Here is a 24,823-nt window from a genome sequence, read left to right as displayed (position 1 = left end):
GCTTTGTTTCCTCTTTCCCACTGATCATTCCATCAGTTACAATCTTTCTGTACAACCTAATGATTAATGTAAAGATATTTGTAGATCCTATATATGAGTGCATGCCACCATGATGGGGGGAGGTGGGGCGGGGAGGAGAGAAAATTTGAAACTCAAGGGAATGTGGAACTGAATGTTGTAAAATAAATACAAATAAACCCAAAAAAAAAAAAAAAAGAGGGGAGGTGGGGGGACAATACTTGGCCCAGCATGGGGCAGCAGAGCTAAGGCCCAAGTAGTTACAGCATTCAGCCCTCCAGAACCAAGGAGACACACTTTACCTGGAGCAGCAGGTAGAGATGAGGGCCACAAGAGCAGTGGTCAGAGACACTTAAAGGTTTATGAAACGCTTTCCTTTAAAGCAACTTGAGATATTACAAGTGCTAGCCTTATTTTACAGGTGAGGGAACATGGACTGAGAGATGTTACTTGAGTTGTTCAGTCACAAACAAGTAGTATTTCAAACGCAGGCTTCAAGTATCCTGAATAAAAATTCAGTGCTGTTTTTACTATACCCTTAGTCTTATGACTAATACTTCTGGTTCTCAGGTTCGTGGTATCATCCTAATAATTATCTAACCTCTTCAATTTAACTTAACACTCTTCTCGATGCTTTTTCAACTCAATTAAACAGCAAGCTTATTTCTGCACAGCTCAAGTTTATTAAAGTTTAGGAAACTGAGTATGGCAAGAAAAAAAAACTATTCATGTATTTCTGCTTTCAGAAAAAAGGAATTTAATCTGGAATATATAAGAAGTTAAACAGACACGTCCCCACCCCCACCCCCAGAAGCAAATGTTGAAATTTCTTGTGTTGATTCCATTGACAAAAGTTAGGTAAAGTCTGGTAAAAATAGACAAAATCTGACATTCAACTACAAAAAATAAATTGCTTATATATGTTTGTGTGTGTATATATATCTATATACACTACAATTTATTCTGTATAAAACAAAGTTTATGTAGTCTTCCCTTTTTCTTTCATTCTACATTACTGTCATCTGCTGCAGAATAGATAGCTTGATTCCTTCTCTTAATTTTCTTTCTTAAGTGGTTTTCATCTCCAATTTCATCACTTAGTCTTTTTAAGGGTTTCTCATTTAAGTTCTTTCCTTCTTCTGATTCCTTATTTTCACTAGATTTCTCCAATTCATTTGTGGAATTCATTGTACCATCAGAAGATACTACCATGGAATCTGGTAAGATCCTAATGTCAGAGAAGCTTGTTGAAAAATCAGAAGGGTGATGATCAAATGAGGGCTCCACTGCAGGAGTACTAATGTCACCATGTAGACCTGTAATACTATCTTCACCCTCATCATCCTCATCATCCTCATCAAGTATTATTTCATCTGGGTTAATAGAGGAAGACAGGACAGAGTTATCAGTGTTATATTCACTTGGTTCTTCTCCTGAACCATTACTATCCACTTCCTCATCATCATCTCCATGCAATGAACTTTCTTCTATCACCTGTTGAGTTCTATTATTAATATCAGTGAGGCCAAGTTGGGCACAAAATTTCGTAGTCTGAGGACTGATCCTATGAACTAATTCCATGCGTTTCTGGGGCTTGCTAGGATCATAGCATACAGCTGTCACACTGAAGTTATATGGAACTTTGAGGTCATGGTTCATATCTTCTAATATCTCTTTCATTGTTTCTTCTGTTGCACTATAATCCCACCTAGAAATGTTTTAGGGAAAAATCATTATTTTTATCTTGGTAAAATTAAATAATATAGAATAGAAAATTAAAAATTAATTTTAGGCTCACAAATAGAAAATACATTCAATTCTGTAAAGATAATTTGTTTTTAAATACTTTCCTCCACAAAGTTATCTCTAACAAATGAAAGACAAGTCCATGTTATTCCAAATGCAAAGTTCTTCCTCCAAACTGCTATAGTTCAAGGGGCGGCTAGGTGGAGCAGTGAATAGAGCATCGGCCCTGGAGTCAGGAGGACCTGAGTTCAAATCCGGCCTCAGACACTTAACACAAAAACTAGCCGTTGTGACCTTGGGCAAGTCACTTAACCCCAATTGCCCTCACCCAAAAATGCTATAGTTCTGTGGCACTTTTTAAAATAAACATGTGATGGTCATCTCCTACCTTTCCCTTTAGGTGGTAAGCCCTTAAGTCTCTATATTACTCTATCTATATGTCATTAGCCCTACCCCCCCTCCCCTTCTTTTACACTAATCAGTGGGAAAACTCAATTTATTTTGATGATTATTCAAGAATAATTTCCCTTCCTTCTGGGCTTACTTTAAGTTATGCACACATAAGAAAGACAAAAACTTTTTTTCAATAAAACCATAGCTATTTAACAGGCATTTGAGTTCCTAAGATGTGCTAGGCACTAGGGATAAAAAGATAAAAATAGGCCCAGTCTTCAAGAAGTTGACAATCTACTGGAGAGGTTGAAGGGGGAGAAAAGGGGAATATCATCTACACAGACAAACATATACAAAATATTAATACAACATAATATAGCACCTGATTTTACTTACTTTGCATGGAGGCCATTGTTTTCAGGCATATTCCATAAGCCTCGTGACACATTTACAAGACTATTAGTAGCCTTTAGAATAGTGAGCCATTCAAGGTCATATTGCAAATAGTCTGGTGCATTTGAATCATGCTCTACTTCTATTATCTAGGTAAAAAATTGAATACTTTTAGGAAAATCTATTCATTTTAACATTATTACCATTAAAATTAAATATAATATGCTCTCTATTTTTTATACTGAACAAATCACACTTTTGTTCTCAAGTAAGAAACCAATTATCTGACCTCGGGATTAAGCACTCAGAAACAAGAAATTAAGGTATAGAGAAGTACTACACAGTATTTCAGTTACCTAATATTTTCTTAAAAATACCTTGGCTACCTATAGCAACATCTCATTTTAGGACTATCTAAAACAACAATTCTAACTTCCAAAACTTTATAACAATTATAATTCCCCATTCAGTTATCCAGCTTCCCAATCTCCTATGCTTCCTCCCTACAGAAGAGGATGATGATGACAGCACATGCCATTTTAAGATAATGTAATTACAGAAGCTAAGACTGAGCCACCAAATAGAAGATTTTTTCCTAGAATCTGTAATTCTATCACGTCATTGTTCCCAAAGGTTTGAATTTTATATTTCATCTTTTAGGCACATTAACACATTGTTCCTAGAACTATGAATTAGTACAATCAGTCTAGAAAACCATTTGAAATTATGTAAGAAAAGCCACTAAACCTTCCAGATACAGTCAATGTTGATTTTAAATGTCTTTTTCTTTGTTACAAAGGCTCACTATGGTGGAAAGAGGAGTACAATCAGAAATAACTGTGATGTAAAAGCAAAGAACTTTAAAAAAGAGAAATAAGCTAGACAAAACACACATAAACATAAAAGTTCACATATTAACATACATCTATATGCTAGCACTTTAAAATTTTTACAAAATTATTTTCCAACAATATTGGAAGGCAGGTAGCACAAGTATTTTACATATTTTAAAAATATGAAAACTGAAGCTCAGAGAAATTAAAGTTATGATTTGCCTAAGATCATATAGCCAATAAGAATGACTCTATGACTGACATAAATCCACCCCTGACAGAAAAACCAACATGAATTTTCATTACTGATGAATGAAATTTCTTTTTATATTCTAAGTACATAAACATTACAAAAGACAATCATCTTATTTCATTTTTACCTGCAGGAAGTCTCTGTGTGGCAGACATTTGTCTAAAGCTAAAAATTTGGTTACTTTTGGTAGCTGTCCATCGTTGGCCTAGAAAAGATAAGTTATGGTTTAACTGTTAAAAAGTAGACACCTATTAATTAGAAATAGCTAAATAAACTATGATACATGGAAGTAATAGAATATTTTTGTGCCATAATGAACAATGAATAACAAGAATACAGATAAGTCTCAGTAAGATTTATATGAACTAATGAAGAGTGAAGCAAGCAGAACTAGAAATATACAATGTCTACAACATTGTAAGTAGAAAGAACAAAAAGAAAAACCTGAAGCTGAATATTATATTTTAACCCCTGACAGGAGATGAGAAAATGGACTTCCTTCTCTTCTTTCCAGAGGCGGGAGACTGAGTGTAGTAAACACTGTATGTGATGTCAGACTCCACTGATACATCTGTCAGTTGATTTCCCTGAACTGCTTTTTCTCTTTTAAAATTCTTTGTCAGGGATGATAGTCTGCTAACTAGGGAAGGGGAAAAGGATGTTCCAGTTTCCTCGCTTCTAGATTAAGGAAGTGGACTTAGATCATGCCTACAATTCATTCTTGCCTTAAAAATTCTACAGTTCTCAGATTAGAAAGGTTGGTCACTTTACCAAAATGTGTATTTCAGTACTCTTTCCCCTTCTCCCATCCAAGCTGCCTTTTGGGCCCCTGAAATTTAGCCCTTTCTTATAACACAGTTTCTCCCTCTAGCCCGGTAATTCCAGTTTCAATTATTCTTTTGGGAAGACCAGGAATCATGTAGTAAAGGAAAAGAATGACAGAAGTAGAAGAAATAAGGGCATGAACATTTGGAGTCTCTGGGAATGGACAGTCTAGGACTTCAGAACTAGGAAGATCTTATGAGATTCAACTAGGTATATGTAGAAAGCTTAAAAAGAAAATTGAAATTTATTAAGAGCCCTCTCAGTAGAACATTGTGCCTAGATGCTAAGAAGACAAAGTATGGATGTTTCCCATCTTTTAACTTTCCTTCAGCCCCTGCCTCTCTCAACCCACTATCTCATCTCCTTTTTCTGTTCACTACTGTAATGGGAATGTAAATTTTTAAGATCTTCCCTGCCCCTAGGCTTAAGTGAACCTGGAGCTTGTGGTGGGGGGCTTGTTTTTCAGAACTTTGTGATTGGCCAATGGGTCAAGAAGGTTGATACTTTCTCTGAGCCAGGAGAAGGCTATATAAGCCCTGATGTGAGGCTTTGCTTTGGGGCTCACTTTGAGAAGTGTTGTGTCATTTGATCAGATGAGACTCTGGGAAGCCGTTGTTGAGAGCCTCCCAGCTTTGAAAAACCCAGATGTTGATGGTAACTGTGATTTGGTATGGATAAAATGGTTGGACAGTTTGGAAACCTGTCTGCTTGATCTGTTTCTCTGTCTTGATAATTCTGTCTGTATACTCTGAAGTTCGGGGTGCTGACCTTTTTCCCCTGACCTAGGTAAATGATATATGTTTCATTGATTAAAGCAAGCTTGTTAACCCATTTTGAGTTGCTTTCCTTTAGCAAAGCAGATCTAAGAACCTGTGCTGGGGTGATTGCTGCTACAACTACTAGGCTTCTTGACAAAGTAATCTATATCCAATGCCTCTACTTCCTCATTATTCATTTCTTTTGCCCCTTGTAATGGAGACAAACCAGGTTACAATACTAAAATTGCTCTTCAAGGGACACCACTGATCTATTCATCCCTCTATTCAGTAGCCTCTTCTCAGGCTTCATCCACTTTAACCTCTCCCTAGCACAATATGGAAAAACCCTCCTTAAAAACCTACCCTCAGATAACACTGGTTTGTTTCATATAATAATTTCCCACTTATACAGGAAATCACTAAATATTTATTAAGTGCCTACTGTGTGCCAGGCACTGTGCTGCTTTTGGAGATACAAACACAAAGCAAGACAGTCTCTGCCTCAAAGAGATTACATTTCACTGAGGGGATAGAATATGTTCAAAGAAAAATAAACTACAAGACATACTAAATATGATCAAAGTAATTGGGGACTAGGAGGAAAGAGAATGACAACTGGGGAAATCACAAAAGGCCAATTGAAGGAAGTATCACTTGAATCAACCATGAGCTCCAAGAGGAAGAAGTGATGAGAGAGAACATTCTAAATATGGTCAATGGCCTAAGTTAAAGGTTCAGAGACAAGAAATGCAATATGGCACACAGGGAACAAGAAGTAAGTTTTGTGCCAAGGGGATTTGTACAATTAATGTGAGTGTAATTAACCAGCCTAGAAAGTAGCACCAGGAAACAAGGTATTAGGTCAATTTGTTTTTTCCCCAGTGAGTCTAAATAAGTGAAATGCAAAGTTTCCATTTGAAAGAAAGGGGGAAAGCCTATTTAGGAGTGAGACATTAAAAAAGGCTTTCTAAGTAGGTTTCTCAATAGTAACTACATATTTGATAGATATTACCTGATGTTTCATGAAAGCTGCAAACTTCACATGAAGGTGTGCAGAAAACCAATAAGTAGGTTTCAAATGATGTAAAAGCTCTGAAGCAGCAGGGCTTCCTAATGTGTTGTTTTCAACTTCTTGTCGAAAGAAGGATTTTGTCTGAAGAAGCTGCTTTTTATTGCCATAATGGTATATACTTCTTGGCCAGTCATGAGATAGGAATACATCAATAGGCTGTTTCAGCTGTAAAACAAAACATTACAACATTTAAGGGTAGCCTGACCTAAAAATCATGACCCTCAGTCCCTCCTCTTCCATAATCACACATCCATTTGGCCATTTTATCCAATGTTCCCTAAATTAAGACTTCACCCCCCTCTAACATTAAGATGGTCACCGATGTTATTCAGCTGTTCAAGGCAAATAGAAATCCTTGTTCTGAGGAGCCGGAGTAAGCCTTTTACACAACTTCTAATGCAAATTTGTGGTATGTAGCTTAGAAATTCATAACAGCCACACACTTATACCTTCTACATAAACAGCAACATGCTAGGAAATGTCTGGGAGTATAAAAAAGTCTAAGATATAGAATCTGCCATAAGCAACTTATATTCTAACAGTAGAAGAGACTAATTATATACACATATAAACAAAATTATAATATTTTAAGATTTTAAAGCAAAATTGTAAGATTTCAACAATGGAGGATTAATTGCCCAATTAATATTATAGATAGTAATCAAAAAAAGAGAAAAAATCACTTAAGGGTAAGAAAAAATGAACTATAAGGCTGGACTGGATTTGAATAGACAGAAATAAAAGGAAGGGTGCTATTAGCAGCAGAACTAAAGAAACAAAACATAAAGGAATACTAGTAAGCATTAACAGGTTTATCTAATACTATATCAGGAGATGTTCACCAATCTGATTACAAAAACATTTTTGAGAGACTTTTAATTTTTATAAAAATTATTTCCAAGTCTGCTTTAGTGTACTTTTTTTCCATACCTGTTTTAATTTGAAGACTTCGATATTTCTGACATGGTATACACTTCTTACTGAGTTCTGATCATAAGGAGGGCACTCATAATGTCCTGAAATTAAATCATCAGAATATTATACTTTCCTAGTCTTCAAGACAATTCACAAATGCTAAAACATGTTGCAGCTGTTTGTTTACAATACATTTGCTTTTACATTTTGGACTCTGGCACTTTTAATTGTTATAATAAATTGATTTCTGATTTGTGAAATTACTGTAAAAAATTAAATTGAATTACTTGTGGGGTAAGAAGACTTGTAATTTATAGACTGTGTTATATGTACTTGTTTTAAAGTTATAAGAGTTCACAGAGAAATACCTATGAAAATAACAAGGAAATATGTTGTTACCTCTAAGTTTCTATGTAGCACTTTGGAAGTCATATTACCTTTGCGGTAGTCATGAGATTTGAAGATACCAGAAATTCCACCAATTCTTACACCACGGAATTTAACCACTCCAGCATATCCTGAAAAATTATACATGCAAGCAAAATCCCCATGTGCTTTAATATTACACATAAGAAATATAATCTCAGATCTAAATAAATGAGTTAGTTATGCTTATAACACATCTAAATTTACAATGCCAATTAACTCATTTTGAGAAAACTACCTTAAATAAACTTTTAAATAAAAAGTTAACAGCAATAATGATGAAGAATTACAAAATAAAGCAAATTATTACCAAGATCTGCTGAAAAACAAAAATTTAATAACCTCTTATAAAATTCCCACAGTTATGTTATGGCAGACATTGACATTCAAAGAACTTGCCCTAATACAAAGCTTCTGAAGTCTATATGAAAAAAAAAAGAAATGAAGCCTTCTAAGGAATTCTCATTAGAACTGATTCATCTTAGAGCTCAACAACAAAATCAATATATCAGTCAACACTTATTTACCAGCTGGGCTGTCAAGGGCAAGAAAAAAAAGGAATTGACCCTCAGGGAATTTACCTGGGGAAATGATTAGCCTTAACTTCTTTAGCAAATGTAGGCTTGCACATACATGATTTCATTTTGCCTTTCAACCCTGTAAAGGAGACAACTCAACTATTATTATTCCCATTTTATGGATGAGGAAATTAAAGATTTAAGACACTGGCATATTTAAGTGGCAGATTCCTTCTACATATAAAATATTATGGCTCAACTTTACAAAAAAAAATTGAGTCACCCTGTAAGCACCAGCTATATTTCCAATTGCCTTTGCATACAGATCAAAATAAACACTGCACTGGTTAGAACACTTGGGTTTCTTCCCATAAAAAGTTTTAACCCTTTCATCTTTGGAACTACAACCTCAGGTCCCACTGTCCAGATTGGTGACTATCACTGACTATAGACTTACTTTGAATTTCACAGAACACCATACAGTCTGTTGTCTAAAGATACATATAAAGACAAAGGCATACCTCCCACCATTTGACATAAAAAATGAGCAAATACCTAGATAATATATGTTTGGTGCTACCCAGCCACCATAAGGTAGCTCCTGCAAGTGATTAGAGGCTTCATGATTTCCCCCAATGAAGATTGTAAGAACAGGAGCTTTCTTCTCACCAGAATAATACCTAGGACAAAAGTACAAATTTGTCAATTACACTATACAACACCACATTGTCAGGCTGCTTATTATGAATGCAATATACTAGATATTCTATCATGAAAGCAAAACAATTCAAACATTCCTTAAGCAACTACGCATGAAGAACAAGTAATCATGGAGTGTGTATAACAGGAAGGTATGGGAAGCATTTTTTGAGGGTATTTTAACCTGCTTTTAGGGATGGAGGGAAATTAATGTAGGCTCTATGAAGCCAGAGCCCATTTTTTGTAATCTAACCACCTGGAATATACAAGGTACTTAAGAAATGCCTGGTAAATTAAAGAGGGCAAATTGAAAAAGGCACTTTATAATGCCAGTGACTGGCACATACAAGGTGCTTAAGAACTGCTTGTTAAAATAAAGAATTCAGGTTTACATAGCCCTTTAAAGTTTGCAAAGATGCTATCTTATTCGATCCTCAATTTAACCCAAGAAGGTAGATGCTATCATTAACCACATTTTACAAAAAAGGCAATTAAGCTGAATATGGCTAAGTCCAGGGTCGTCCAACAATTCAATTCAAACATTTATCAAGAGCCTACTATGTGTCAGGCACTGTGTTAAGCGCTAGGGATCTTTCTGATTACGGATAGACTCTGTTTCTTGATCCTAGACAAGACCTTGACACCCACAAACTACCTAGGGGTTCAGGGCACAAGTCATTACATCTGCTCATTCCCCTTTCGCTGGCCAGAAAGGATGATGGAGAGTATATAAACGATCTGACCTGAATCTTCAGGTAAAAGGAGGACAGAAAAGCTCAGGAACTGCTCATAGGAAAGAGGAAAGGGGAGAGGAAGGGAGAGAGGAGGAGGAGAGAGGGAGGGCAGTGAGTGTGCAGGGAAGGAGGGAGGGGAGTAGAAGCGCAATGCTGCCGGGAAGAAGCAGCACGAAGGGGGGGCCTGAACCTGTAGAAGTTCTGCATGTGCCGGTACTTGGGGGGCACGGCCATGCAGCGGAGGTCAGCCTCATTGCGCACCGCCTGGAAGTCTCCGCAGCACAGCAGCAGGTCCGCCGTCCCCCCGCCCCGTCGCTCCGCTAGCGCCAGCGTTTCGTAGATCTTGTCCAGTTCTCCATGACAGCAGCCGGTCACCGCCACCCGCATCCTACCCACCCGAAACTGCGGTCTCCGCCCTGCTGTCCAGCAACCAAGCCAACCGTCAGTAACCTCCTCCACCAGACCGGAGGAGAAGCCACTCCCAGATGTTCACCCGGGACCCTGGGCGGCCCGACAGAAACAAGCAAGACTCCCGCCTTCCTCCGGTTCCAGTCAAATTCTAGCGGAAGTGGTGCATTTCGTTGCTACAAAAGCCTGGGTACTTCCTGCTCCGCAAGTCTCGCGATGAGAAGGGAGGCTCTCATCCCGCGAGAGTTGGCCGGAACTTGGCCCGTTTTCACGCCTCGTCTGACTTGCGGGAACACCGAAAGTGTCATTTATGAGGTGCCTTTCAGTGAGACGTGTGTGGGAAATGCGTTGAAGAATGCACTGCTGATTTAAAAAATAAAATGAAATAAGCGGCTTTTTTGCTGCGTTTTCCTTTTACATTACATACATTTACATATGACTCCTGCTCCCTGAGAAGTCTCTTGTTACAAGTAAAACTAACCAGCACAGTGACCTCCGTCTGTAGCAGCCCCACTGCCATCGTGCTAATTTATGTAAAAGTTAATAGAAATGTATTTGTCTTCCACCTCTACCCCATGCGGGGAAAGTAAAGAAAAACAAATGTCTTGTAACAAGCGAGTCAAGCAAAAACAGATAAAGAGAAGTAGCGCTTATACTTGGAAAAGGCAAAGGGGGCTCAAAAAGTCAGTAAGGGGCTGAGGCACCATCTCCCCTTGAACCCTTCAAAGCATAAACTTTCCCTTGAGCCGGCCAGCACATACACTTCCTCATCCCCACCTCCTCCCCAAGGAAAACTTGAATGCCACCCATTCCCCCAGAGCTTGCACAGCTCCAAGCCCACCCCCATCTGCATTCCATCTCCACTTCTGGCTTGTCTTCTCCCACTGGACCCTCTTTGAGGACAGGAACCGTCTTGATTGTTTGTCTTGATCTCTAGAGTTTAGCACAGTGCTGACACAAAGTAATTTCTTAATAATCCTTTTCATAATCAAACTGCTAAGAAAAACCATCTACATTTATTCTCCACATTTTTATCTCTCAATAACTTCATAACCCTTTATAGATTTCAACCTGTAACTGCAAGCAAAATTGTACTTAGCTCCTTGTTTAAGTACTTAGCTCCTCATTCCAGTTCAAGTGCCTTTGAGCCTCACCTGGGATTATATCAAGCCTTTGTTAAGAATATAACCTGTGAAGCCCAGAGTGGGAGGGACTTGCCAAAAATGGAACAAGAAGGACATAAGAGGAGGGCAGAACAGGGAGGGGCTGATTATACAAAAGCTTGAGCACAGCTGGGACTGAGCAAAACTGGGAGGAAGCAAGGCTGTGCTTGTCTGTCTGTGTTAATGTTACTTTGTCAGATCTGTCTGCTGATAGAGGGTGTTGCTGTTGTTACAGAAGCCCTAGGACCTCACTGCTGGTTCAGAATTAGTGATTTTGTTGCTTTGTCAGACAGAAGCACTCTGTCTATTGAATTGTGTTGATTTCACAGGAAGAAAGTGAATTGAGATGATGGTGCTGGCATGTATGTGAATATTGTTGTAATTCTGCTGAGCTTAATGTGTGTAAATATTGTTGTGGCTCTGGCAAGTGTTGTCTTCCCAGAAACAGAAGCTTCAAAGGGCTTGGAGTTTGAGCTTTGAGCTGGAACAGGAGCTGAGAGCTGCCTACCTGTGAATCCAAGCAACATCTAGCTGAATTTGGGCAAGAGCTGGGAGCATGGAAGAGGAGCCATGGAGTTTGGGAGTCAGCCTCAAGTCAAGATGAAAGGGCTTTTACTTGGGTACTTACTGCTGACTGAGAGATCATATATGACTTACTTAGGCCTAGGGGTGGGAGACTTTTGTTCTTTGTACTTTGTACCCCCTTAAGGATGACTGCTCCTTAAGGATGATTGGAAGCTAGTCTCCAATCAAGGTGAAAGAAGACTTTAGATGGGTACTTTATATTGATTGATTGAAATTGTGACTTACTGAATGATATCTTTTGTTTAAGACTATGTGGCCACCTGTGATAGTAATGGAATATAAAGATTCCCCTGTATTGGCTTGGTTTTCAAATTGATTGTGTTAAAACCCAGAGCTTGTTAATCCCACCTGTGGGATGGACTTGTTGACTTGAAAAGAGAGACACGAACTGGGAGGAGCTGATGACGTAGATTTGGAGAGACACAAGAGAGAGGCAGAAGAACTTTTTGGAAGCAGCACCCTCGTGGAGGCAGAGAGAGACTGAGAGGATTGCTGAGGGTCACTTTGAATTGCCCTGGACTTTTGAGACCTGCTCCCAGAGCTGCCAAGGACTAAGGAGACATGGCTGTTTTGCTGGTACTTTGTCTGTCTGTTTTGATGTTGTTTTGCCAGATTTGTCCACTGGTGAAAGACAGTCCTGTTGTTGAAGAAGTCCTGGAACCTGGCTGTTGGCTAAGAGCTCCTGAGACTGTCCTGCAGACAGAGAGTGAATACTGTCCACTGGTGAAGGACAGTGCTGTTGTTGCAGGGGTCTGGGAACCTTTCTGTTGGTTCAGAAGCCCTGAAGAAGGATTTTCTTGTTGTATGTTTACAGAAATCCTGGGAGAGGGTTTTGCTAATGTTTTCAGGGGTTCTGGGACTGTTCTGCAGACAGAGGATGAATTAATGAAGAGACTGGCAATGTATCTTGTGGCCTTGCTAAGCCTTGTCTCCCCAGGAACTAAGATTGCTGAGAACTTGCCTCATGTCAAGATGAAGAAAAGACCTCCATTTGGGTATTAAGTGCTGTGCTTAAACTTGTTGTAACTCTGGGGTAGATTCAATTGTGATCCAGGGGTGGGGAACTTTTGACCTTTTTGTGTTCTATGGTTGAACAAATGAATGTACTTTACTTATGTTTGGAAACTAATCTCCATTTGAGAAGAGGGGTTTTGTGGTGGACCAAATGAAGGTACAGCCTAGGGGTGGAGTAGTATTTAGAGCAGGGATTTTGTAATTGATTGAATGTAAGGTCCTGGGGTGGGGTAGTACTTGGAGATTATTGAATCACACTTAGTAAATGCTGTATTTTGAATGATGTCATATTTTGATCTTCTCTGTTCTTACTTTGACACTGAATAAAATGGAGAGCACCTATGCTGGTATTTTGAACCTTGGGAAGTTGCCTTTGCTTGACATTATATTACACCACCTTAGTAATAAGTTATGTTATATTGTTGTGAATGCTGTACTTTGGTTCCTGTGAATGTTTTGCTTTAGTTTGTTGCTACATCATAGAGAGTTCACTATACTATGTGATCAGGACCTTAAAGCTATTCACAGCAGCAGTCCTCAGGAGAGCTGCTCGTGCTTGGCTTTATATGGTACAGTTGTCCAAAGCAGCCTGTGAAGTAGAGTCAGTTAGGCAACTATTCTTCAACAGCCCAGTCTACTCTTCCATGATTTTTGTTTGTTTTTGTATCTGGATAATGGAAGATCTGATATATTCAACTAATGCCTAAATTCTGGATCCTGTCTTATAATGCCTGAATTGGAAAGGGGGTCAGCCCATAATAGAAGCAATCCTCTATAGCACCCCATAAGGGACGAATCAATTTCTTTTCAGAGTATTCAGTGATGGAGGCTAAACCAAACAGCCATAACTAGCATAAATATTTTAATTGAATTTTATGTTTATAGCATAAATATTAATGTATATGAAGATGTATTTCCAATCCTTAAAATACATGAGAGGGCCATGATAGATATTCCTTAATGCAAGGAGGAATATTAAATGAGATATAAGTGGGGCTGCTGGTTCTAACAAACCAGAACCTCATTCTTTGTCAGCTGCATCTCACTTTTGGTACTCTTACCACCCCTTGACAACTGGTGATATTCAGAATTTCTCCTAGGCTCAAACACATAGCTAATAATACAATAATTACAGGAATATTTATTCAAGCAATCTGGAGTGGGACAAGTCCTTAACAATAAAGAAAGCAATAAATTTTTTTTAAATAACTGATACTGATATAGCACTGCAAGGGTTAAAAAGTCCTTTCCATAGCTCTTGATAAATCAACAAGAATTTATGAATCACTTACTGTATGTCATGCACTGTGCTAGGCACTGGAAATGCAAACATAAAAATGAAGCTATCTCTGTCATCAAAAAACACTCTAACAGGGGAAACAACATATACATATAATGTAACAGGAACTGGTGTGTCTGTAGAGCATCTCTGACATCTGCCCATGTGAAGGAGGCTAGAACTCTCCAGAAGAGTTGTGATAAGTATAATGGAAAGTTAACAACAACAATATGAAGAATTACATAGTACTCTGAGGTTTGCAAAGAACTTTATAATACTCTTTCACCTGATCCTCACAACAACCTGGGAGGTAGGTATTATTATTACTCCCATTTTATAGATGAGGAAACTGAGCCAGACAAATTAAGTGACTCTCTCATATCACAAGGAAAGTATCTGAGGTCTGATTTGAACTTAGGTCTTTCTGACTCCAGGTCCAATGCTCTACGCAGTGGAAATGCATTGGAGAAATATTAGAATACATAAGGATATTTTGTAATTGATTCTGGTCAGCTAACTACATGGTGAAGAGGATGCTCATTTATTGGGCAGAAGCATTCAAAGAGACTAGTCAATCAATTCTCTTTGGTCAATGGATCTAGTGGATCTCTGTTCATTGTTTGACTCCTTCACTGACAGTGCACAGTGAGACACTGTTATAAGTGGAAAGGCATTGGACTATACCCACTGAAGCCTAGATGTAGCCCTATGAAACACATTGGTCTTTTGCCTCTACTTTTCTTCTTTCACATTTTATGTGAAGGAGACAAAGGCTATAGTCTTATTAGTTTTGAAAAGTCATTGAGTCTTGTACTGTTAATGTATTTTGCTTAATGGGAAAATCTTTCTCATCCATTAATAGGTCCATGTGACCTGCTTGAGTCACATGGAAGCCTGAGTCACATGAGTCTCTGGTGGGAAGAGCTTGCCAAGTAGGTGGAACAGGAAGGGTGAGGAGTAGGAAGAATGAGGAGCAGAGCCCAGAGGAAGTTGGTTAAAGAAGTTAGAGCTGAGGGAGAGAGAGGAAGCAAGCAGTGAACTGTGAGTGAGGAAGGCTTGGGGATGGCAGTGCCCTCTGCATTGTTATTGTGTATAGATTTCTTTGTTACTATGATGGATTTGGCTTTCTGTTGTTGGGATTTGGCTTTCTAGTGTTTGAATAAATGTTTTGGTTCTGTCTTCCATGTGTAGCATCTGTTATATGTTGTGATTCAGAATTACGCCAGCATATTCATAGCTGCCATAGGTGCTATGAATATTGTGTTGGTGCTAAAAACCTTTGGAAGCCTCCTCATGTCATGGATTTCAGGTATCTGAGTTCATGCTAGCTGTGCGGCCAGTTCATAACTGAGGCTTCCAAACCTAGTAGTTTCTGAGATTAAGAATCATTTGACAGCCTTTGTACATATACTCGATGGAACTGGTCCTTTTAAAGATTATAAAGCCAAGAGCAATCAGCTTTCCAGAGGACTGCTGCTGTGAACAGCTTTTAAGTTTCTGGTTACATAGAATAGTGAAGTCTCTATTTATTCAGTAACAAATGAAGGCAAAACATTCAGAGAAATTAAAATACAGCATTTACAATGTTATGGCTTAACAATTTATTACTAAAGTGGCCACATAATTTTCACCAAAGTGGTCACATAGTTTTAAACAAGGTACATTCATTTAGTAACTAAATCATTCTTAAGGAGGCAAGCCTCCTTAATTGACACAAAGTATACTTTAACTAGCCTCACTCTAATAATGATGACAATACATTTACTACACATATGCATATAGACAAAACATATGTAACAATAACTACCCTGACTCCCACTGCCTTGAAGAGCAGGTATATTTCATGTGTGTCCCCAGAGTTCTTGGCTACCATTAAGGGGAATTGGGGATGCCTAGGCTCTCTTCCAATGGCTCTAGCCACGCCCCCCCATGATCCCTCAATTGTAAAGGATGGGTCCCCAGTACCATTTTATGACTTAATGGTCAGATTAGCTTTTACAAACAAACATTTACTTCAAAGGCATAATCACAAATATACAGACTTACTCCACAATATGTGGGAAGCATAACCTCAACCCCTTACCACTCTAAGAGAGGAAGAGGATTAGGTTCATAGATTCAGTTCCTATAGAGCACAGGCCCAAATTCCAAGTCCAAAGTCACTCTTGGGTTCAAGTCCCAGGCACCCTGACCTCTCAGGGTTTTCCTGCTAGGCTGGCTCATTGCAACATCTCTCTTGGAATCATGGCTCTAGGCTCAAATTATGGACCCAACCCGCTCCAATAGGGATTACTACTGGCACTTAAAGTTGATAAGAACAAATGAAACAAAACAGAACCTGTAAAAACCCCAGTTTATTTCTCAGAACCATGAAGTAAAAGAAGAGAAATGGGGAGGAAAATCATCTCCTTTTCCATGTTCAGTTCATAGCCCCCACAATGTGGGTAAACTACCCTTTGGGTGGCAGCAGGAAAGAGTGCGCAAAAAAGAGAGGGAAACAGTCCCATGCTGGCAGTTGTTCTGGCAGTTTTAAAGACTCAAACCATTCTGGCTGCATAGTCACTAGAAGGAGAATATTCCCACCCGTTGCTAGGGGAACACAGAGAAGCATGGCGCACATCCATGTTAGGCAATTTGGGCATGTTCCAAAGACCTATTATATATATAAATATTATACACACATACACATATATGTGTGTACACATGTATATATTTAAGGGGTAGCACTGGCAGCAAGGAAAACTAGAAATGGATTTATTTAGAAGGTAGTATTTGAAATTAATTTTGAAAGAAATTAGAGATTCTTACTCAACTCTCACAATGTGATGTGGGTACTACAGAATATATTGTCTTAATAGAGGCCCAATAAGATGAAATGTCCCTGACTAAAGTCTCACTAGTAGAAAGTATCAAAGACCAAGATTTAAGGCCTAACGTAAAATCTAGAGGTTTTTGGTAATCATTATAAACCTACCTCTCTATTTGTTTTCTCAGAGCACATTACACTGAAATATTATACTTATCATGCAAGATGATTTTATTCAATATTAAATTTCATTCAATATTGGATTTTAGTCAATTTTGATTTTAGTCAATATTGATTTTAGTCAATAATGAATGTGTCCTTGTTATAGTATACATGTTTTTAAAGTAACTTGATGTTTACCCTACCACTAGGTGGACTCCAGGGCAGTCACAAGGGAAAATGTTAAAAGACTTTTATAACTAGATTAATGTCAAACACCAAAAGGCTGCTGAAAGCCAGGATCTTTAATGCTGAGTTCATGTTTACTATGTTGTAAAAGGCTTACATGGAATTTGGAGCAAGAAGACAGGGTAACTGTGCTGGTCTCCCAGGCCAGGAGAAGAGGACATGCCACTCTAGAGGAAAGTAACTGTGACTTGTAGTAGTTTGTCTACTATCCCCAGGGAGAAAACAAAAACAAAGGCATATGTCAATTCTAGATGAATATCTTCCTGAAAGGAACTGTGAGAAATAGAGCTGGGAATGGGAAATTGTTTGGAACAGGCTGCTGCACTTAGTATTTTATACTTTTACCAACTACATTGTGACTCAGTTCCACAAATATATTCTATATGAAGTCCTTTAAGTGTTCATACTAGTTACAAAATATCTAAAATGTTTGATGTACTGTTACCATTGATGATCGTATTGTTCTTTATACTGTTATCACTCCATTGTGTAAAGTAATAGGTATAACTGGTTCCTGGTACTTGTAAGTGAGATAAGGAAACACACTTTTTATTAAGCACCTACTATGGGCCAATTACTAAACTGAGCACTTTACAAGTATTATTTCATTTGATTTTCACAGTAATTCTGGGAGTTAGGTACTATTACTATTCCCATTTTACCGTTGAAGAAACTGAAGCAGACAATGTTAAGTCACTTGCCCTGGGTCACATGGTTAGTAAATTTCTGAGGTCAAATTTGAACTCAGATCTTTCTGGCCCTTTGCTTAATGTTTTATCTACTGTGCCACCTGGCTGCCTCTGAGTGAGAATGGGACTATGTTGCTATCTTATTACAGAATTGAAAACTGGGAAAGAAGATTGTAAATGCAATACCAAGAATTTTAGAATGACCCTTTCTTTAAACAATGCTTTGCTTCCTAATATACTTTTTCCTCTCAGACCACAGATGCCTGATTGACACAACTTGACTAGACTTTACTATCAACTTTGTGTTTTTACTACCTCAGAGAGGTAAGGAGACTTAGACACTTTCTCCAGTAAAGCCAAAACTGAAGTTTCAATACAGAATGAACGTAAATACTCAGAAAGACACCACTAGTTGGCACAGTTAGTCCTTTAATAGGAGCTAGCTCCAGGTACATTGGGAGAGTCCCACATGATTTCAGCACTAATCAACTAGACGGGACCTGTCATTGCTAATCAATGAGATTGACTCTAACAGGTTGAGATATTCCAATGGCACAGAGCCAGCTCTGAGGTCCATAATTTCTTGAGCAAAAAGCTGTGGGCCATAAAGGGTAACACACTTATCAATGTTGTCCAGATAGCTCAAAAAATCAAAACTCTTTTCTGATCTCTAGTCCTGGAACTATGCCTGGAGGTTCTCAAGTTAGGAGTATAGCTATTCACAATGGTCCTTGTATGCCCAAGACGCCATGAAGAGAATCTGGCTCCTAGCTCTGACACTAAATGACCCATCATGATGTATGAGATCTAAAATCCTCAGAGAAGCCTTGCTGATTCTTAGTAAGTCATTCAGGAAAAACACCAGTTATCTAGTATGGAAAAGGGAAGTTTTCTAATTTCTAAGCTTTATAGTGTACAAAAACAAATCCAAAATGAAGATGTAGTTGCAGTACTTAATAAGATTTGTTGTATTCACAATAACAACAAGTACACTCTAGAAGTGAGTTATAGATGGCTTCATTGGAGCAATTTGTTTATAGAGTCAGAAGATCTTTTCTGTAATAGCTATGACTAAAGGGATCAGATAATTGACTGGCTGGATAAATAATGTCACTTCTAAATTCCAGTTGCCTTGAAAATGAATCATCATGATCCCCATACAGCTTTACTAATCTGCTAACCCTCTAGGTACCACAAAAAAAATAAAGGGCTAGAAACTGAAGTATATTTGAACATTGGGTCTTGTTGCATTGTCCTGCTGCACTGTTTTCTGTATCTAACTCAAGGCAATACCCTCTAGCCTAACTTGACATGCTGTCATAACATCTAAAAAACTTACTCATTTCACTGTTTATTGCATTCTCTGTATTAAATGGGGGCAAGAAACCCATATTTTGGCCCAACTTGAGTAATATATCTTTCTACTGATTAGCAGGCACAAAAATTGAGATTCTGGAAATAATAAATACAGATTATTCTTCAAATAATTATGTTAAGAAGCACAAAAAGAGGAATAGAAGATACATATTAAAACCCTGCTTTTCTGCTTCTCTGGTCTAAAAGCCCTTTCCTGACTTATCTCTTTTAGATGAGTTAGGTCAGGAATAAAAGGAATATCGTAATGAAGTATATTAGTGGTGATAACCAAATTTATCTTTTGTCTTGTTTTCATCATTGCTTTCCCTATTGCCTGAAGCAATTGACCTGTGATCTGGGTCTGCTGGTAAAAGTTTCACAACCAGTTCTAGAGGTGGGGGGGAAGAAGGAAAAGGGGAGGAAGAAATATGCATGACACACTTTAAATTTAATCAACTTCATTAGAATTTTTTCCATCACTTTGTTGAGTCTATACAATCAACAAAATAGTCAATCAAGCTCTTATTTATTCACATTTCTTGATTTCTGAAATGTGAATGCTCAAACTAAAAAAAAATTAGTAATTGATTCCTGCAATCTGGTCCAAGGTACACCAGCATCCCTTCTTGTTACCCATCCAAGGGAAGTTCCTGCTTCAGAAAGAAAGGAGGTGTGAACTCGTTGTCTCTACTCTGATTCACAGATACTCAGGAACAAAGTCCAGGGAGGGAGGAGACTTATTCTTATTAGTTTTGAATTTCTTTGTCTAATTCAAGAGTGGAAGGAGGCTGGTGTTGGAGAGGTTATGGAGGAAAAATTCTGCCTTCAGGGACCCCTCCCCCAGGGAGGCTACCTCCTGCCATCTTGGCTACAATAGCCAGCGGAGTGTTGTTTTATCACAAGGAGCCCAATCCCTCCTGTTTAAAAGGAGGAGGTCCCTTTTATTACTCCAAGAGAATCCTTAAGTGGAATAGTCAAGGAAGGAATTGAGCAGTGACTCTTGTTCTGGAACATTGACTCTTGTTCTGAAATGTTAACCAAAACTGTAATTTATTAAGTTATTTTTTCATTCAAGAGTTTTATAAATGACACCTCAAATATTGGGGTAGAGACATAAACAAGAGTAAATTTAGTCAATTTGGACCTCTGTCTATTTCTATAGCTCTCTGTCTCTGTAGCTCAGCTAAAGTGCTTAGATTCTAATGTTAGATTAAACATTTCAGTCAGACTTGTATCTAAAATGCAGATTATAGTATTAACATTTTCCTTTAACATGATCAGAAAGAACACTTAAATAAATCAAATCCAAACAATAGCCATACCAAAAAATGTAGGTCTCTTTCTGTATCTTGAGTCCATCATCTTTTTCAGGAAGTAGGAAAATATTTTTATCTTATTTTCCACCTGGCTGACCTCCTAGATTTCATGGTATTACCCTTTATGTTTAAATAATATTCCTATTTTGACCTTATATTGGCTTATGTTGTAAGATCTTGGTCTATACCTAGTTTCTGCTGTACTGTTTTCCAGTTTTCCCAAAAGTTTTTTTTTTAAATACTGAGTTCTTGCCGTGGACTGCTCAGTGTCCAGCACTTAGCATGATTTAGAGATGTAAATAAGAAATGATCAGGCAATGTGGGTAGTTCAAGGAAGAATGATGAACTCCATTTATTGATTCTCAGGACAAGGTTTTTATAGAGCAAAAGAGACAAAGGAAGGAATCATTACCTTGGCCTATTGTATATTTGATAAGGATTTTTTATCTAGGTGACTAAAGTCTTAGGGTTAAGACCTTTTATCTAGGTCTCAGGTACCTCCTAATGCAGCAACAGTCATAAACATATACAATTGAGAGCAAACTTCAACGCCAAAGCTGCCATCCTCAAAAGACATCATGTTTAGAGCTGACCACCCAAAGATACCTGAGTGCAGAGTCAGATATTTTAGCTCCTAATAACTAAAGTCTTGGGGCAGAGCCAGTTGGTCGCAGAACTCAAACAACATACTTATACCGTGTTTCCCCGATAATAAGACACTGTCTTATTATTTTTTTGGACAGGAAAACACCAGAGGGCTTATTTTCAGGGGAAGGCTTATTTTAATGAACATTGACAGCAATTTTAATAAACAGGTAAATGTGAACAAAAAAAGTACCTTTATTCAATAAGCAAATCACTGGGGAAGAACAGGATGACGCGCTCACTGCTGCAGCTCTGATTGGATGCAGCTCGGAGCACGGCGTGCATTTCACGGAGAGGGGGGGGGAGACGGTGCATACAGAAGGTACTGTAATGTAGCGTGTAGCGCAGGGGATCACCTTCACTACAGTAGCAATCTCAATAGGGCTTATTTTCGGGGGAGGGCTTATTTTAGAGGAATCTTACACAGTAAGGGGAAGGCTTATTTTCAGGATAGGTCTTATTATCGGGGAAACATGGTAAGTGTAACCCATATCAAAAGAACTCAGGAGCTAACTTAAGGAAAAGTCGCATCTCAAAGAGGTCTTTTATATTCAGGCCCACTGCTATCAAGGTAATTATCTAAAGTCTTGGCTCAGGCCTCTTTGTCTCCCAACAAGTTCTTTTCCCAAAAATCTGGGGTCTTTTTGTTTATCAAACACTTAATTAATATGATCACTTACTATTGTGCGTTGTGTACCTAATCTATTCCACTGATCCACCACTCTATTTCTTAGCCAGTACCAGATTGCTTTGATGATTATTGCTTTACTAGTTTGAGATCTGTTAGTGCTAGAATGCCTTCCTTCACATTTTCTTCATTAATTCCCTTGATATTCTTGACATTTTGTTCTTCCAGATGAATTTTGTTATTACTTTTCCTAGCTCTATAGAATAAATTTTAGATAGTTTAATTGGCATGGCACTGAAAAAGTAAATTCACTTCAGCAGAATTGTCATTTTTATTATATTGGCTCAGCCTACCCATGAGCAATTAATATTTCTACAATTATTTAGATCTTACTTTATATGTGTGAATGAAAAGTGTTTTGTAATTGTGTTCATATAGTTCCTGGGCTTTTCTTGGCAGATAGACTCCCAAATATTTTATATTGTCTACAGTTATTTAAAATGGAATTTCTCTTTCTTTATCTTGCTACTGGACTTTGTTGGTAATACATAAAAATGCTGATCATTTCTGTGGGTTTATTTTGTATCCTGCAACTTTGCTAATGTTGTTCATTATTTCAACTAGTTGTTTAGTTAATTTTCTAGCATTAATATTTTTTTAAAAATTTTTTATTTTTTCTTAAGCAATTGGGGTTAAGTAATTTGCTCAAGGTTACACGGCCAGTTATTTCTGGGTGTGGTGCTAAGTATCTGAGCCTGGATTTGATCCCCAGGTCATCCCCGACACTGGAGCCAGTGCTCTTACTCACTGTGCTACCTGGCCACCCCTAGCATTATTTTTTTAAGAGGAAAAATCATATTTATTATTTACAAAAAAAGGCATGAATGGTCTGAATTCCCTGCTTCCCAAATTGAGTTGCAGAATGAATCAAAAACCCACCAAACAAAAATGCATACATTAGAAAAGGGAAACCCATTTCATGCAGTTATAGATGAAAGGTCAGGTTTGTCCACAGTAGGAGTTCCTATTGCTGAGTTAACAGAAAAGGATTTTCCCTTATTTATTAACTTTCTGTGGATTCTATCCAATAGGAATTTTCCAAAGTTTGGCAAGGATTCAGTGCTGTCCAAACATTATAGCATATTCATTACATTTATAAGGCTACTTTCCAATAGCAATCTTCTGATGTATATAAGAGGGTCTGAGAAGGCAGAAAGCCTTCCAACTGTATGTCTGTGTGTGTGTATGTATATGTATTTATGTGTGTGTTGTAATATGAATAAAGTGTAATAATGCTGAAAATTTGACGTAATATCTCATACTCTTTTTTTTTTTTTATAAAGCAATTGGGGTTAAATAACTTGCCCAAGGTTACATGGCCAGTTATTTTTGTGTGTGTGGGTGTTACCAGAACCCGATCCTGGGTCCTCCCTACTCTGGCGCTCTTACTCACTGCGCCACCTAGAGGCCCCAATTTCTCATATTCTTGACATGTTGTAAGTCTTCTCTCTGCCATGAATTGTATGATAGTTAATAAAGTTTGACCTTCACTGAATAATTTCCCACAGTCAGTGTAGCTGTAAGATTTTTTTTCAGTATGAATCCTCTCATGTCTAACAAAATTTGACCTGTAAGAGAAGGCTTTCCCACATTCATTACAATTGTAAGGCTTCTCTGCACTGTGAATCCAGTTGTGCTGAGTCAGTCTTGATCTTTCAATGAAGGATTTCCCACATTCATTGCTCTTAAAAGGCTTCTCTCCAGTGTGAATTCTCTGATGTACAAGAAGCCGTGTAGAAGTTCAGAAATCCTTCCCACATTCTTCACATTTATAAGGCTTCACTTCCATGTGAATCCTCTGATGATCAATAAGGTGTGAGTTCCTATGGAACATTTTCCCACATTCATTGCACTTAAAAGGCTTCTCTCTAGTGTGAATTCTCTGATGTAAAAGAAGCTGTGTAGAAGTTCAGAAATCCTTCCCACATTCTTCACATTTATAAGGATTCTCTTACTTGTGAATCCTCTGATGGACAATAAGGTGTGAGTTTTGATGGAATGTTTTCCCACATTCATTACAGTGGTAAGGCTTCTCTCCAGTATGAATTCGAAGGTGATGATTAAGATCGGATCTTTCTCTGAAAGATTTCCCACATTCAACCATTCTGTTTATTTTTTGGCTAGATTTATCTGTCTCTGAGAGGGAAAAGTTGAAGTTCCCCACTAGTATCATTTTACTGTCTATTTCCTCCTGTAACTCATTTAACTTCTTTCAAAATTTGGGTACTATACCATTTGGTGCATATGACATTATTTCATTGTCTATAGTACCTCCTAGCAAAAGATAGTTTCCTTCTTTATCTCTTAATTAAATCTATTTTTGCTTTTGCTTTGTCTGAGATAATGATCGCTACCCCCTACTTCTTTTTTTTAACTTCAGCTGAAGCATAATAGATTCTGTTTCTGTTTTGCTTTTTGGAGGGGGAAGGCAGGGCAATTGGGGTTAAGTGACTTCCCCAAGGTCACAAGGCTAATAAGTGTTAAGTGTCTGAGGGAGAATTTGAACTCAGGCCCTCTTGACTCCAGGGCTGGTGCTCTATTCACTGCATCCCCACAGCTGCCCCTCTGCTTCAGTCTTTTACCTTTACTGTGTGTGTGTGTGTGTGTGTGTGTGTGTGTGTGTGTGTGTCAGATGTGTTTCTTGTAAACTACATTATGGTAGGATTCTGGTTTTTAATCCATTCTGCTATTCACTTCTTTTGTACAGGTGAGTTTATCCCATTTACATTCACAATTATAATTGGTAACTTTGTATTTCCATCCTATTTTCCCTTTTCTCTCTGTCTGTCTGTCTCTCTGTCTCTGTCTCTCTCTCTCCTTTCGCCCCATCCCTCCTTACAAGTATTTTGATTCTGATAATGATCTCCCCTATCCTCCCTCCCT

The 24,823-nt window shown here is 38.1% G+C and overlaps 1 protein-coding gene and 1 pseudogene across 1 annotated transcript; both read right to left on the bottom strand.

Annotated features, from left to right (window-relative positions):
- Positions 1-678: 678 nt before the first annotated feature.
- DBR1 (debranching RNA lariats 1) lies at positions 679-10,183 on the bottom strand. The gene is made up of 8 exons (XM_069063903.1): positions 9,774-10,183; positions 8,706-8,830; positions 7,644-7,724; positions 7,222-7,307; positions 6,232-6,456; positions 3,764-3,841; positions 2,554-2,699; positions 679-1,726 (listed from the first exon to the last, which is right to left on the bottom strand). Exons 1-8 carry the CDS (start codon positions 9,968-9,970, stop codon positions 1,021-1,023), a joined length of 1,644 nt encoding a protein of 547 aa, XP_068920004.1. The 5' UTR covers positions 9,971-10,183; the 3' UTR covers positions 679-1,020.
- On the bottom strand, positions 10,136-24,044 carry LOC138142858 (zinc finger protein 3-like; annotated as a pseudogene).
- Between the last annotated feature and the right edge of the window lie 779 nt (positions 24,045-24,823).

Source organism: Petaurus breviceps, unplaced genomic scaffold (assembly GCF_028583685.1).
Source record: "Petaurus breviceps papuanus isolate PSGF00001 unplaced genomic scaffold, PetGlider_PUasm1.0 90604, whole genome shotgun sequence".
NCBI lineage: Eukaryota > Metazoa > Chordata > Mammalia > Diprotodontia > Petauridae > Petaurus > Petaurus breviceps.
Note: the sequence above shows the minus strand (reverse complement) of the source record. Positions and strands in the feature narration are given on the sequence as shown.